At 40.2% G+C, this 15155-nt stretch overlaps 1 protein-coding gene across 1 annotated transcript; it reads left to right on the top strand.

The window, feature by feature from the left end:
• Nucleotides 1-9860: 9860 nt before the first annotated feature.
• Nucleotides 9861-12772, top strand: LOC119140670. The gene has a single exon (XM_037372207.1). The coding sequence runs from the start codon at nucleotides 11365-11367 to the stop codon at nucleotides 12094-12096; it is 732 nt and encodes a 243-aa protein (XP_037228104.1). The 5' UTR covers nucleotides 9861-11364; the 3' UTR covers nucleotides 12097-12772.
• The last annotated feature ends 2383 nt before the right edge of the window (nucleotides 12773-15155 follow it).

Raw genomic sequence — 15155 nt, 5'->3', positions numbered from 1 at the left:
TTCTCTGTCCCACTCACCGTCACATTTAGCACCACAAGACTTAGACTTTCCATTCTTTTTCTCGGTTTCTTTAGACAATGAAAATATTCCATTCTGATGTTTTGAATCTATTAAGTTGCATTTTCTCCTACAAACCCAATCATCTCTTAAAGCAAAGAACAAATCAACATAAGGAATTTCATCCTACTTCTCCTGTCTTCTACAAAATAACATCAAGTGTAGTATAGTATTATATTTCAAAGATCCATTTTCAGGCCATTTTCCCCATCATCTAAATCATATTGTGGCCACCATTTATTATAGTATCGCTTCAGTTTATCCTTTGTCATAGGGTCCTCTCCAAACTTATTCCAATTCTTTAGGATGCATCTGAGGGGAGAGCAAAGGGTAATTTCTACAGAAGCAGAGGAACCCATTTTGGTATCCAAAAGAATTTACCCAATGTTTCATACACTATAATTACAAATGCATACACCTCAAACCCAAGTTTTCACACACATATCCAAAAAAAGCAAGTGTGAAAATGTGTACGCAATACCAAAACCCAAGACACGTGTCACTAAAGCGTAGAAACAGCTCCTGCTGCATATCGTCTTGATGTTTCTTATGCAGGGCCCAAACCCAAAATCCTGCTGCTTCTTTTTCAGTTCTCAATCACCCCGCTTTCACCCAAGAAATACCTTTAAAAAGTGTTGCACCATTAAGTCGCTGGTCGTCCTGGCTCTGGGGCTGGTTGTACGAAGTACGAGGCCCCGATCAAAAGGTCCGTGCGCACTGGAAATTGTCCGGCCGAGCCCCTTTGCCTGGAGTGGTCAGTCAATCCGGGCAAGGCACTACGGCTGTCCCACCAGAGTCACCAGAAACTGTTGTCTCACAAATGGAGTTTGTTACCCAGTGCGCACTGCCAATTCACATACCGAGTCCAGGTATTTGTTTATTGTAGGTCTGCTCAGAGGTGGGTGCTAGGTGGTAAATCCACAAAGCTAGCACCCCTCTTAACACAGTAAAACGCTTTATATGTGGCGTATGAAGGCACGGACCCCAAGTCAGTGAAGAAGTGAGATTGTTTATTGCATACATAAGTGCTGGTTATATACAATCGCTTATCTACCCAAGTTCTGCCCTGGAATGTGCCTACGTGCGGCAGAGCACCTGGGAATTTGTCTACGTGTAGCAAAGCAGTTGTTCATTGCGAGCTGTTCACATGCTTGCGGTTTCACTGCCAAATTTGGCCGCTTATCTGTACACTAACAGCTCTGCCAATTCAGCCTTGTTTCTCTACAAGGTCAACTTATTTTAGTCCCTTACATTTATACACTTTGAACAATTGTTTACAATTGCGTTAAGTTACACTTACTTTATCATTGGTTCTTACAAGTCTTTTCTCCATTTAAAGGTACAGCATTCTTTTTATTTCACAGGGCATGTTCTGTGGGGAGGGGGCTTTGTTAGTAGGGGGCTCTCTTTGCTCGAGGGTGGATCTTTTAGTATGCTAATTCAGATAGTTCACACATAGTTCTCATTAACCATTTGTTTCTCCTTGGGTTTATCTTGTTATGTCCCAGCTTGACATATTTATGGCATCTATCCCTTCTCCCAAGGCCATGTTCCACCAACTGTCTGTAACATCCTGTTTCTCAAACTCTCTCCTGTTGCTCACTATAGATATTCACATCTTTTTTCTAAATTTCAAGTGAAATAACAGACGGGCCTACTATTAATCATGTATGTACGAGCCAGTTGACTACGCCCAGGAGAGGCCACATCAAGCAGAAGTCACCACATATTTAGCAGTGGTGGCCTCTGGGTCTCCAGACCAGGAGTTCAAAGACTCACAAATTTCAGTGTTTGTGCCATAAATCTGGCAGTGATGGTGTCAAGTCTAAAAACCCAGAAGGCTCAGATCAGGGAAGCCCACAGAACTTTGGATGCATAAAATAATGTGAATTTCAGGTTTGGCTCAGGACTGAATCTCAATGAAAACTATCTTTTTGTGTTATCTCAGCAATTGCCAAAAAGCAGAAAATTATGGCACCTGCAAAACCAAGTAAAATACCTCGTTAAGCTTTTAAAACCTTAGTCAAAAATTTCTTGGCACCATACGTGGGAAAACAGAGTCATGAGGACAGTCAGTCAATGACCCATTGGACCTGCAGTACTGGGAAACCTCAAAGGTATGGAAGAGACTCTCCAGTATCCCTGTTTATTAATTTATCTCCCAAAAGACAAAAGCATGCGCAATAAGCAATGCATTGAATCTAGTATTGGCAACTCTGATAATCATTCTATCTATCCATGGTATTTTTTGCTTGTATTTGTTTCCCTGTCCCCAGCTTTCCCTTCTTTAACTTTCTTTTTTATTGTGAAGCTTCTGGATTTGGAAGAACTGTTTGTCTCTCTCTTCCTTCTGAATGATGTCCTGCGAACCAGCCACATCCTTAAATTAAATAGAAAACCTAGATTTTAAGCAGACTTGGTGAAAAGTAACCATACTATTTTTCCTTAAAATTTTATTTTTTTTTAAATAGTCTATTTATCCTAGGTTGTAAAATATTTGAGATGAGGGTTATTGGTTCATGATACTGAATTGACATTATTATTAACTTTATTAATGTGTGGTCAAATTACACTATTAATTTACATAGATAAATTATAATAGAATGATTGGAAATGTGAGGTATACATGTAATTGGGGCAATCACCAAAATAAACTTGATACTTATGAGAAGTTAAAGGAAGATCACATTCTTTCACACATATATAGGCAAAGTGACCTGTAAGCTGAAGACCCTGGTCACAAACTCCCTTCTAACACTGAAGCAACAGTATTAGTTCTCTTTCATTAGTATATTTGGGGGATTCATTGGCCAGGACTAGAGAAAGATTGCTATTTATTTCTCTATACACAAACAGGAGTTTGCTGCTGAAGTCTGATGCAGAATAGAGCTTTTTGGAGGAAGCATTCAAGGCAGCCTGCTGCTGAAGCAGAGCTGTGTGCTCTACCATGAATAGAGAGATTTTCTCTTGCTTGTTCTCTTAATATCTAAGGTCATTCCATCTGGATGCATATGGTTGCTCTTCCATCCCCTCCAATAATCAGTATATGGCTACACCCAGTGGCAAATGCAATGGAGGGAAATTCTCAGTGTGAGTCTAGGATTATTTGGCAAGAAAGTTATTGGAGTGGAGGATCAAAGTCATTGTGTTCTCTGGGATAGTGGGATCAGTACGTTTTCCTGTGGTTATAAAGTATTTAATCCCATGCTCTGAGCATGAAGGAGAATCAGCATAGCACATTAAGCATTGCCAGGCAGAGTTAGCTCAGGCACTTGCCTGTAATGGTGGCTATGGAACACCTTAGAAAGAGAATGCTCGGACTATTGAAAACAGTATAGGCAATGAAGTAAGCTTTCCTTTCTTTTATTCCAACAATTTCTGGCAATCTAGAAGAATAAAGACTCCCTGATTCAGAAGATACATTTGAGGGCTGCATATTAAATACAATTAATTATATTTAATCCTACAAGAATAAGTTTTCTTCTGAAGCCATTTACAGGTTTGACTTGGACACTATTCTTTGGCAGTGTGGCTAAATTCTGCACGGGAGTTACCGACCTACAGGTTGGTTATCATAGCTCTAAATCATTATCTTATCATTTTTCTGCTAGCTCTGCCAATCTAACTCATTCTTTATTTGGATGATTTGCAAGACACATTGTTGCAGATTATTTTAAGATTTTACTGAATCTTTCTATATGTTGTGTTTATGTAACAGTCAGTTATAAGAGCATTTTGATTTTAAGGAGTGTTGCGACGGTGGGAAGACACAGTCACTCAATATGAGTGATCAGCAGACTTCGTTTATTGTCTCTTACAGTCACCTTTTATGCCTTCTTATAAATAGCTCATACATATTACAAAAGTTAAGCTCATTATTGGTTAGTTGCCTAAATACCAAGCCCGCCCCTAGTTTCTCTTCTGTAGTTATCTGTTCCCACCTGCAACATTCTTTTCCCACCGCAGTCTTCCTGTTATTTTGTAACTTTTGCTTTACTTCAGATAAGCTGAGAGCGATGTGCATTTTTGTCCAGCCAGCTGGACTATGTCTATGAGACCTTTTTCAGCTAGCCAGTTATCCACAATTCCCCCGTTTTTATTTTGGGCGACATAGGCCTGGTTGACCATTTTCAATAACAGCGTTTTAACACAGGAAAATACACAGCCAACTTATAAAATCTCAGTTCAGAAGTATAATTCCTGAAATACTTGAAAAATAAAGTTAGCTTGAAGCTTTAATATAGATGCTCTTTCTGTTCCAGTGATAAACAAAGTTTAAAAAATTCAAAGGTAATTTTAAAGTTCTGAACCTGGACTAATGCAAGCTCAAAACCCAAAAAGAAACCAAACTGATGTTTGACTAGGAATATTTGCAAATATTTTAGTGGAAAATCCCTGACCATTAACAATTTTCTGTCCAAATAACAACTGCCTTTATGCAACCAACCAGTCCATACATTTTTGAAGAATACCTCATTGATATCAAAGAATTAACAAAGGGGAAAAATTAGTTCTAAGCTATATACATTCATAAGGGGATTTTTCAATAGTTACATACAGATTTACACACTAAGCCATAATGGCTTGTAGGTGATACACACAAGAAGAGTACGTTGCTTATCTGTCTGAATGTCTATGCTAAATTTGACAACTGTGCCACAAGCCAAGCCTACATGGGTGCTGTGTGTTATGCACGTTCCTTAACAAACAGAAGTATAATAGACAAATTCCCAAGATCTAGTCCCCAACCTAATTATATTATTTTGTAGCCAATTAAGGAAAATAACACAAATGTGCATATCTACATGTGCACACACCTTTTAGTTCAGAACCAATCTGTGATAAAAGGCCTTAGCCTTATGGCATCATCGAATCTTAACGAGTACAGTAATTAAAAATGCAGTCTTACTGTAAGTGCGATTTATGCTGACATTCCCTCAAATGCTACACGTGAGTATTTCTCACTCAACTGCCTCAAGTTAAAATAGTAGTATTTGTTAATATGTATTAAAAAATCATTAATTCTCTACAATAGCAGTTGACTTCCATAACACTATGTAAGCAAAAGAGGCCTAAGATGGGTTTTCTGAATACTAACAATTTATTTTAGACTGTCTAAACTCAGGTCTTGAAAGATTTCACTCTGCCAGACGTAGAAACACTGTTGCACTCCAGTTGTGATATCCCTTTTCCCGAGTTGTCACATGCACATCTCGCTCAAGCAACATTATTGTTAAAGTTTCTCTCTGCTACGTAAAAGCATATTGCACTTGTAGATATAGGAGACAGCACCCTTACTTAGATTATTACCTTATTACCTCATAACTCTTAGTATACCTTGTATCTCTGATTTCATCACTTCAAAAATTCACCAGAAGCAGATAAAACCACAGCATCAGACTAAACTACACCTTAACTGCTGATTCAAATAAAGGCATTCTCTTCAGATATGCCTAATGCTTACAAATAATTTTGGCTGGTTTTGATCAAAAAACTATTATTACAATAATGATCAAAAATAATAATCCCGTTTGCAAAATGCCTTTAAGCCAGCCTCCTAGTCCCAACCAATTTCCACATTCAGAATACAGCATAAATACAGAATACAGCATAAATTATCTCCATCAAGGCAAAAAGGCTTCTCGTTAAACACAGAGATGTTTGCTAGTTCAAGGCAGAAACCCATTTCTTGTAGGGGACATCTGAAGCACTTTTTTTGGTGGGTTTGTAATCAATTCCGTATTTTTCCTTGAGAAGCTTAAGCTGTTCCTCTTGTTTCAGGAGTGTTTCCAACTCTGATTTGTCGACTAGGTCCGTATTTCCCAAACATATCATACATTTCCTCCGCTGTGATTTTATACGGCAGGTTCCGAATATAAAGGGTCCGACTGACCTCTGGGGGCAGCCGGATGTCAGCTCGCTTGGCCGCTTGCATCGCCATGGCGCCGATCGGAGGGGGGGGGATGGTGCCGCCTTGGAGAGAAACCGCGGCCAGGAAGGGGCCTGCCGGGCCGCGCGCCGCCGCTCGCCTTTGCCGCGGGGGTCACGGACGCTATCCCATACGCTAATAACCCGAGGAATTCCTTTTTACAATCTATGTCCTGAACGCTCCGCTTTTCTAAAAAGCATATGAGCGAATCGTACGTCGCTTGTCTCTCCATACCGTCGTCAGCGCTGTTGCAGCCTTTGCGAGACTTCGGCGACGCGTGGCCGGCGGGACCCTCTGTAGGTGCTCCCGGGCGCGGGGACTGTGCCCTTCCGCCTCCTGCGCTGCTTTCAGCACCGGTACCCGAATCTCCGTCGAACCGTGGCTCGCAGGTTCAGCCCTCTCTAGGGTCCCTGTTCGGGCGCCATTTGTCGCGACGGAGGGAAGACACAGTCACTCAATATGAGTGATCAGCAGACTTCGTTTATTGTCTCTTACAGTCACCTTTTATGCCTTCTTATAAATAGCTCATACATATTACAAAAGTTAAGCTCATTATTGGTTAGTTGCCTAAATACCAAGCCCGCCCCTTGTTTCTCTTCTGTAGTTATCTGTTCCCACCTGCAACATTCTTTTCCCACCGAAATCTTCCTGTTATTGTGTAACAAGGACAGCCAAAGACAGTGTATTTTGCTTTACTTCAGATAAGCTGAGAGCGATGTGCATTTTTGTCCAGCCAGCTGGACTATGTCTATGAGACCTTTTTCAGCTAGCCAGTTATCCACAAAGGAGTTAATCTCCATGATAGAATTATGTTAGCACTTATCAACCAATGACATATGAATTGTTGTGCTGCTTGTTATCCGAGACTGTTACTTGAAGTCCCTATGCTATAGACCATAATAACCTCAGTCCTTATTCTCTAGACCATAACCAGAGCACCTAGGTTCTATTGTGTATAGGATGAGTTATTGGACAGCTTGGTAAGGCCGATATCCAGCCTTCCAACTTGGCAACAAAACTTACCTTTAAGGTGTCCTGAAGTGAACTACCTTCATTATAATACTAAAAATCACACCCACAGGTCAAGAAGACCCTTGCCCAGGTGAAGACCCTTCCCCTGCGCAAGCCTAGTAACAGAGAAGGATGACACAGCAACTATTACAATAATATGCAAATTTATAACCAATCATTGTAACTGGGAGTGTACGACCTTGTAATTTTGTGTATAAATTTAACGGTAAATACTACACAGGTGTGCTTGATTTGTGGAGATGCCACCGAGCACTCAGCGTTGCAATAAAGGAGTGCCTGCTTCTTAATGCTCCATTGGTGTTAAGAGGTTTGATTCCCGATTTTCAGTGACAGTTTTGGCGACCCAGATGGGACCTTGCGTGTGAGACTGGAGGGGATCAAGTGCTGATTGAGCTCCAGCCGGCACCGAGGATTTCTCGGGGAGAACCATTGCCCTCAACCCATAAAGCTCCTCGCAACGTTCCCTGGAACAAGGTAAGGCACTTCCTTAAAAAAAATATTGTTTAGTTGTATAGCCATGCAGGGTTGGGGCTCAAAGGTACCCGATTTGGTTGGTCTGCTTAGCATAAGCAAAAGCTGTTGTCGGATCAGACATTTGTTTTGTCTGCTCGTAAGTCATAAGCGAAAGCTATTGCTGGGTTGGACATTTTGTTTGGTTGTGTGCACATTTGGTTGTACAATATATATGAATATATATTGATATTTTTGTCTGCCTTATTGTTAGGTTAGACATTTTTTTGGTTGTAATATGCGCATATATTGATTTTAAAGTTTACATCTAAGTTATAAGTGGGTAACTGCTGAAACTTGGAAAATTTGAATGTTATCTGTTCTGTTGAGTGTGTGAGTGGGTGATTAAGATGTGCACGAAGTGAGTGTGGAGTCCCAATCCACTGTCCCAACATCCCACGAGGGGCTTGATTGGAGAAGGACGAAGTGTTTGATTTGGTCGTTATATAAAGTAATAACTAAAAGAAAAAAAATAAGAAAAAAAATTGGTAACATGGCAACAAGACTTATGAAATTATTTAAGAGTAAATGTGTAGGGAATTTAACATTGGATGAAAAGATACCACAAACCTCACCATTAGGATGTTTGTTAACACATTGAGGTAAATTACATGAAGATTTACGAAAACGTCAAATGATAGAATATTGTAATAATTGGTGGCCATAGTATGTTTTAGAAGATCAGGAAAAGTGGCCAACGAATGGAACACTAAGTTATAATACTATATTGCAATTGATGCTGTTTTGCAGGAGAGAGGGGAAATGGAATGAGGTACCATATGTGGATTTGTTCTTTTATCTGAGGCAACAAACGGATTGGCAAAAGGAATGTATATTGATCAGTTGGGATGATCTAATAATGACATTAACCTCAGAGAGCAGTAAAAGTAAAAGTTGTTGTTCTGCTTGTGACATTGGCAAGAGATGTATTAGATGTACAGTACCGAGGGAGGATGAAATGGAATTGGAACTTGAAGTAGCCCTCCCAGGGAGAAATCGGGAAGAACCAGAATTAAAGATAGCTGAACCAGATAGTAGTGGTTGAAGGGAAAGAGAGGCAGAAGATTCATCAAAGTCAGGACCTTCGGGAATTTATTCACAAGGATCTTGAAGAACTAGACAATAATCCAAATTAATAGCTCCTTTAAGACAGGGAATAAGGCAGCAGGGGCCAGTGCATGTGAAAATGCCATTTTCTGTTACGGATTTGATGGCATGGAAACAAGCTGCATGAACGTATAGGGAGGACCCAGAAAGGGTAGGAAGGGTTGTAGAAACAATTATTAAGACATAGGATCCTGATTGGAATGACATACAAGTTATATTAGATAATTTATTAGACAGTACAGAAAAACAGATGGTGCTAAAAACTGAAAGGGCACAGACAGAATCTGCACATACCAACGATTTACTTACTGGAACACTGGAACAGAATTTTCCCACAGGAGACCCTCAATGGGATCGGAATATGCCAGAGAGCCATAGGAGGTTAAGTCAGTACCAAAAGTGGGTGCTGTATGGGGTGAAGCATGCAATACCAAGAGCTTTAAATTGGTCTAAATTATATGTGGTAAAACAAGACAAAAATGAATCACCCTCAGTGTTTTTAGAGAAACTGAAAGAATCAGCCAGAAAGTTTACTGATTTGAAATTAGAGTCAGAAGCAGAACAACAATTGGCTTTAATATTTATGGGGCAATCAGCACCAGATATAAAGAGAAAACTTAAAAAAACTAGAGGGAGAGGATTCAAGGAATTTAAATAAGGTGCTTGAAACAGCATGGAAGGTTTACAATAACCGGGAAAAGGAGGAAGACCAGAGAAGGGAAAAGAAAGAAAAGATTAAAGAAAGCCAACTGATAGCTGCCTTACTGGGGAATGTAACGAGAGGAAGAGGAAGAGCTAGAGGACGAGGGGATTTCAGGAATTTTGAAAACAGAGAATTTAATACCTTTGGAATTAATCAGTGTGCATATTGTAAGGAGGAGGGACATTGGAAGAAGAACTGCCCAAAATTACAACTGAAGATACACTAAGAAGAAGCAGTAAGAATGATGACTTTAGATGAATGAAGAGGACCGGAGGGCAGCCCAGCTGAACTTCTGGTTACAATTAAGCTGGGAGATGAAGGAGTTAAATTTCTGGTTGATACTGGAGCAACGTATTCTGTCTTAAAAGTTTTTAAAGGGAAACTGGGAAATAAAACTGCAAAAATAATTGGAGCAACAGGGAAAGAGGAAAACAGGCCATTCCTACAGCCCTTGGATTTAAAATTTGGAAATAAAATAATTACACATTAATTTTTATGCATACCAGATTGACCGATACCTTTTGTAAAAGAAGAGACTCGAACTCTTATGGGTTACTCTAGGTTTGCATGTTTTAATCGGTCCAGCAGCGTTGGGTCACCTCCGCAGAGTGACAAGCTTACAAGATTTTCAGTCACGTATTTATAGTATCTACCTAAACATTACATAATCTCTTGATTCCACAATAAATCTTCTATCAGTTCCTATCCTGACAGTCGGCTTCACAAGTTGTTCTGTATCTTGATCACTTTGCTGTTTTGCTGCTTCTTTCAAGGATGATTGCTTCAGATTCCATACGTCCCAGTTCTGAGTAATCACAATAGACAATCTCCATCGTTTCAGCCTTCTAAAGGTCAGGGTCTCCTGTTCTAAAAAGCTCCTTTGAACTGTCAGGCATAATCTTATTAATATTAAACTTTTATTGTCTAGCATCTATCAGCTGACTGCGCTTGCAGTCCTGGTTTGGGCTATACAGGGGACAAAGCTGAGGTGTACAGCCTACAGTAGCACTGATCTGGCATTTTCCTCCAACACCTTTGTTAGGGCAGGATTTACTATCTAAGTTAAACGCACTGATAGTTTTTGAGGAAGGAGAAGTTTTCTTAAAAATCCCAGAATCAAAAACAGGAGAAATACTGATGATAGAAGAGAAGATGAAGGAAACGCAGATACCGCAAGAAGTAGATGAGGCTGTCATACCAATAGTCTGGAACACAGACATACCTGGTAAGTCTAAGGCAGCACAGCCTGTAACAATAGAATTAAAGGAACAGGCAAACCCGATAAGAATTAAACAATACCCAATTAAGCTAGAAGTGAGGCAAGGAATTAAGAAGTTAATTGATAAGTTTCTAAAATATAGGATTCTTGAGGAATGTGAATCAGAATATAATACTCCAATCTTGCCAGTAAAGAAACCTTCAGGTGAATACAGACTAGTTCAGGATTTAAGAGCTATAAACCAATTGGTTAAAGATATACATCCTGTTGTTGCAAACCCATATGCACTCTTAACTGCATTAAGAGAAAATTATCGGTGGTTTACAGTGCTTGATTTAAAGATGCTTTCTTTTGCATACCCTTGGAGAAGGAAAGTCGAAAACTGTTTGCTTTCGAATGGGAGAATCCACAGACAGGATGGAAGATGCAACTGACATGGACAAGGTTACCCCAAGGATTCAAAAACAGTCCGACAATCTTTGGTAGTTAGCAAAGGAACTTGAACAGTGAAAACAAAATGATTCAGAACTGAAGCCTGGACATTTACTTCTACAATATGTGGATGACATCCTGATTGCTAAAAAACAAGATCCACTTGTGTGAAGGTAACAATAGACCTTTTAAATTTTCTCGGACTAAGTGGATATAAAGTATCTAGAGATAAGGCTCAGATAGCGAGCCAAACTGTAATATACTTGGGCTTTGAGATTTCTAAAGGGACAACGACGATTGGGAAAAGACTGAAAGGAGGCAATATATGGTATCCCTGAACCTAAAAATGTACATGAATTGAGAGCTTTTCTAGGAATGGCGGGGTGGTGTCAACTTTGGATAATGAATTCTGGTTTGTTAGCAAAGCCATTATATGAAGCCCAAAAGATTGTACCGTTTATGTGGGGCCCAGAACAACAAAGGGCCTTTTGGGAATTTAAACAGGCTTTGATGACAGCACCAGCATTAGGACTGCTGGACCTAACCAAAGACTTTCAGTTGTTTGTTCATGAAAGACAACATCTTGCACTTGGGGTGCTAACCCAGAAGATGGGAAGTTGGAAAAGACCAGTTGGGTATTTTTCCAAACAGCTGGACGTTGTAAGTAAAGGGTGGTCTACTTGCCTTCGAGCGGTTGCTGCTACAGTAATGTTGATACAAGAAGCTCGAAAATTAACCCTGGGAAGGATGATAACAGTATATGTACCACATATGGTAATCACCGTTTTAGAACAAAAGGTGGGTCACTGGCTGTCCCCTAGCAGAATGATGAAATATCAAGTAGTCCTGACAGAACAGGATGATGTGATTCTGAAAACAACTAACCTGACCAATCCTGCAGTCTTTTTGAGTTTTGTACAGGAAGAAGAACAACTAGAACACGACTGTCTAGCGACCATTGAACATGTGTACTCCAGTCAAGAGGACCTAAAGGATACACCATTGGAGGCTCCTGACTGGGAGCTGTACACAGATGGCAGCAGCTTTGTGGAGAATGGAATTCGATACACAGGATATGCGGTGACAACAGAAAACTCTGTCATATAAGCAAATTCTTTACCTTGCACAACTTCAGCTCAAAAGGCAGAATTGATGGCCTTAAGAAGGGCACTAGAACTGAGCAAAGAAAAGAAAGTAAATATTTGGACTGATTCAATATATGCCTTCGCTGTAGTACATGTCCATGGAATTCTGTGGAAAGAAAGAGGATTACTATCTTCCCAGGGAACAAGTATTAAATATAAAGAAGAAATTCTGAAATTAATACAAGCAGTTCAGAAGCCAACTAATGTGGTGCTCATGCACTGTAAAGCACATCAGACAGGAAATACAAAAGAAATATTGGGAAACAAACTAGCAGATAGAGTAGCTAAAAGGGTAGCAAAGAAAGGTGCCTTTCAAATGGCATTAATTCCTACTAAAACTATTACTCTACCCAGAGAAAAAACTAAGTATTCAGAGGAAGATGAAAAATTAGGAAAATTACTAAATGCAAAAAAGAATTTAACAGGATGGCTGGTGACAACAGGGCAAATAGTGATCCCACTACTTTTAATGAGAGAAATTATACAGACAAAACATAGGGAATGTCATTGGGGAGCGGAAACATTAATCACCTTCCTGAAAAGGCAAATTGTATCAGTAAAGATGCTAGAAATGGCAAAGAAAACAATTGCAAGATGTGAAATCTGTTTAAAAAATAATCCATTATAGAAGAAAAAAGCACAGATGGGAACAATGAGATCAGGAATAGAACCAGGGGATTATTGGCAAATAGATTTTTAAGAATTACCCAGGCAAAATGGGTATCGATACATTCTGGTAGGGGTTGATACTTTTTCAGGAGGGCCAGAACCCTTTCCCTGTTGGACCAATCAAGCAAAAGAAGTTATTAAATGGTTGTTACAAGAAATCATTCCAAGATTCGGAGTACCTATTGGGATTTCCTCAGACAGAGGTCCACATTTTATTGCAGTAGTACAGAATATTAGTAAGGTGTTGGGAATTACTTGGGATTTACATACACCTTGGAGGCTGCAATCTAGTGGGAAAGTAGAAAGAATGAATCAAACATTGAAGAGGCAAATTAGTAAAATATGTCAAGAAACTGTAGAGAGCTTTATAGCAGGTGCTGGAGGCCACGATGCCTGTGAAGGACTTTGAAGGCTAAAAGAAGAAAGAAAGTAAGATAAGGTTGGCTGAACGCCCAGAAGACAAATGGGATATGAAGCAAGGCTGGAGCGGATGTGCAATGTCACGTCGGCAGCTGGCTGAGAACATGAAACTCACAGAGATAAGAAAGAAGAGAGAAAAAAAATGCAACAAGTTCAGTGTGTTTGTAACTTAGTAATTAACCAATTACATGTAGCTAAGAAGCGCATGAACAGTATTGATTAACCAATGATATTTTTGTATGTTGCACATGATCCAAACACGAGGATATATAAGCGTGGGTTTTGGACTAATAAAGGGTCTTCTGGTCAAATTCAGGAGTCCGTGCCTCAATCTCCTCAAATGGTGACCCCTACAGAGGAGTTCTGAAGCCTTGGAAGAATAAGGACAGAACCAGTTGATAAAAACAGCAGCTTGTGGAAGAGGGCTGTGTTCTGGAGGAAATGTCTTGGCTGAACAATCGTCTTGCCGGCTGGACCAGGTGGGCAACCTAAACCCCAGGGATAACACCTGTACGCATCGAGACAGGTGAGCAGCCAAGAAACTTTAGAGATTTAAAATATTTGAAGAAATTTTAAAACGCTTTAGAAACCTGTACTCAGTGAGACAGGCGAGCAGCCAAGAAGCTTTAGAAACCTGTGCTGATTGAGGCAGGCGAGCAGTCAAGGCGCTTTAGAAACCTGTGCTCATTGAGACAGGCAAGCAGCCAAGAAGCTTTAGAAACCTGTATGCATTGAGACAGGTGAGCAGCCAAGAAGCTTTAGAAACCTGTATGCATTGAGACAGGTGAGCAGCCAAGAAGCTTTAGAGACTTTGATAATTTTTAGAAATTTTAAGAAACTTTAGAAACTTTAGAAAATGGGATCCCATATGTCTGCAGAGGAAAAAAGTATATTAAGGATGTTTCAGCATATTTTGCACAAAAGAGAAGTTGTATTTGAAAAAAGTAATTTGAGACTGTTGCTAGCCTGGTTAAAGAGCCAAGGCACCCCAGCTACCTCGACGCAAATATTTGATGTTAAAATGTGGGAGTCAGCAGGAGAGCAAATTTGGGAAAAGGCATCTCAAGGAGATTTAACTGCTACCCAAGTTATGACTACTTGGAGATTAGTGCTCGAGACTTTGAAAGAGATGCGTGCAGAAAAACAGCTTGGAGACTGAGAAAGGGCAGGAAGCCAGTGTAACAACAAAACAAGATGTTGCTCAGCAGATGGAGCCGAATGAGAGCGAGGCTGAAACTGAGCATATTTCTGATGAACTAGAAGAAGCAGAGTCGGAGGACTCAGATGAGGATGGACAAGATGAAAATCTGTTAAATTTAAGATTGGAGGATTTGCAGTTAAAAAAGGAACAGTCAAAAGTAAGGAAGAAGCGAGTGGTGTGGCAGAGTGCTAACAAAGAAAGCAGTAGCGATGATGAAAATTATATCAGGAGACGAATTAAAGAAGAGTGGAGGAGAGTGCACTTGGAAAGTATGAAAGAGGGAGCGCACACGTTTCCCGTGATATTACAAGATAGACACCCAGGTCAATATCAGTCATTTCACTGGGAAATGATTAAGGAACTACGGAAAACTGTAATGCCAAATGGACTATATGCTCCTTTATCACAAACTTTATTAGAGAATGTGATGATGGGTCCGCAGCTAGTGACTCTGTTAGAATGGATCCGTGACAATGTGCCGGACTTTCCGCCTGATGGCACTTTGCAAATTCCTGCCTGGCAAGTGGTCAGCAGACGATTGTATGATGCTGCTGCGGAGGGGAACTCCGCGTCGGGAATGCATTTAGGACCTTGGTGGCAAATTCTGACTACTTTCTGCCAAGTGAGGACTAATCCTACTAATAGTGCTAAACCAGGGGAGGCTGTCAATTCCACCAACAGTGCGAGTGCTAAACCAGGGGAAGCTGTAAATTCCACCAACAGTGCAATTC

The sequence above is a fragment of the Falco rusticolus genome, chromosome W (assembly GCF_015220075.1).
Source record: "Falco rusticolus isolate bFalRus1 chromosome W, bFalRus1.pri, whole genome shotgun sequence".
Taxonomy (NCBI): domain Eukaryota; kingdom Metazoa; phylum Chordata; class Aves; order Falconiformes; family Falconidae; genus Falco; species Falco rusticolus.
The sequence above is the reverse complement of the archived record's forward strand: the minus strand, read 5'-3'. Positions and strand labels throughout refer to the sequence as shown.

Coding starts and splice junctions, on each gene's coding strand:
- LOC119140670 (XM_037372207.1), top strand. CDS start 11,365: ATGGCGGGGTGGTGTCAACTTTGGATAATGAATTCTGGTTTGTTAGCA.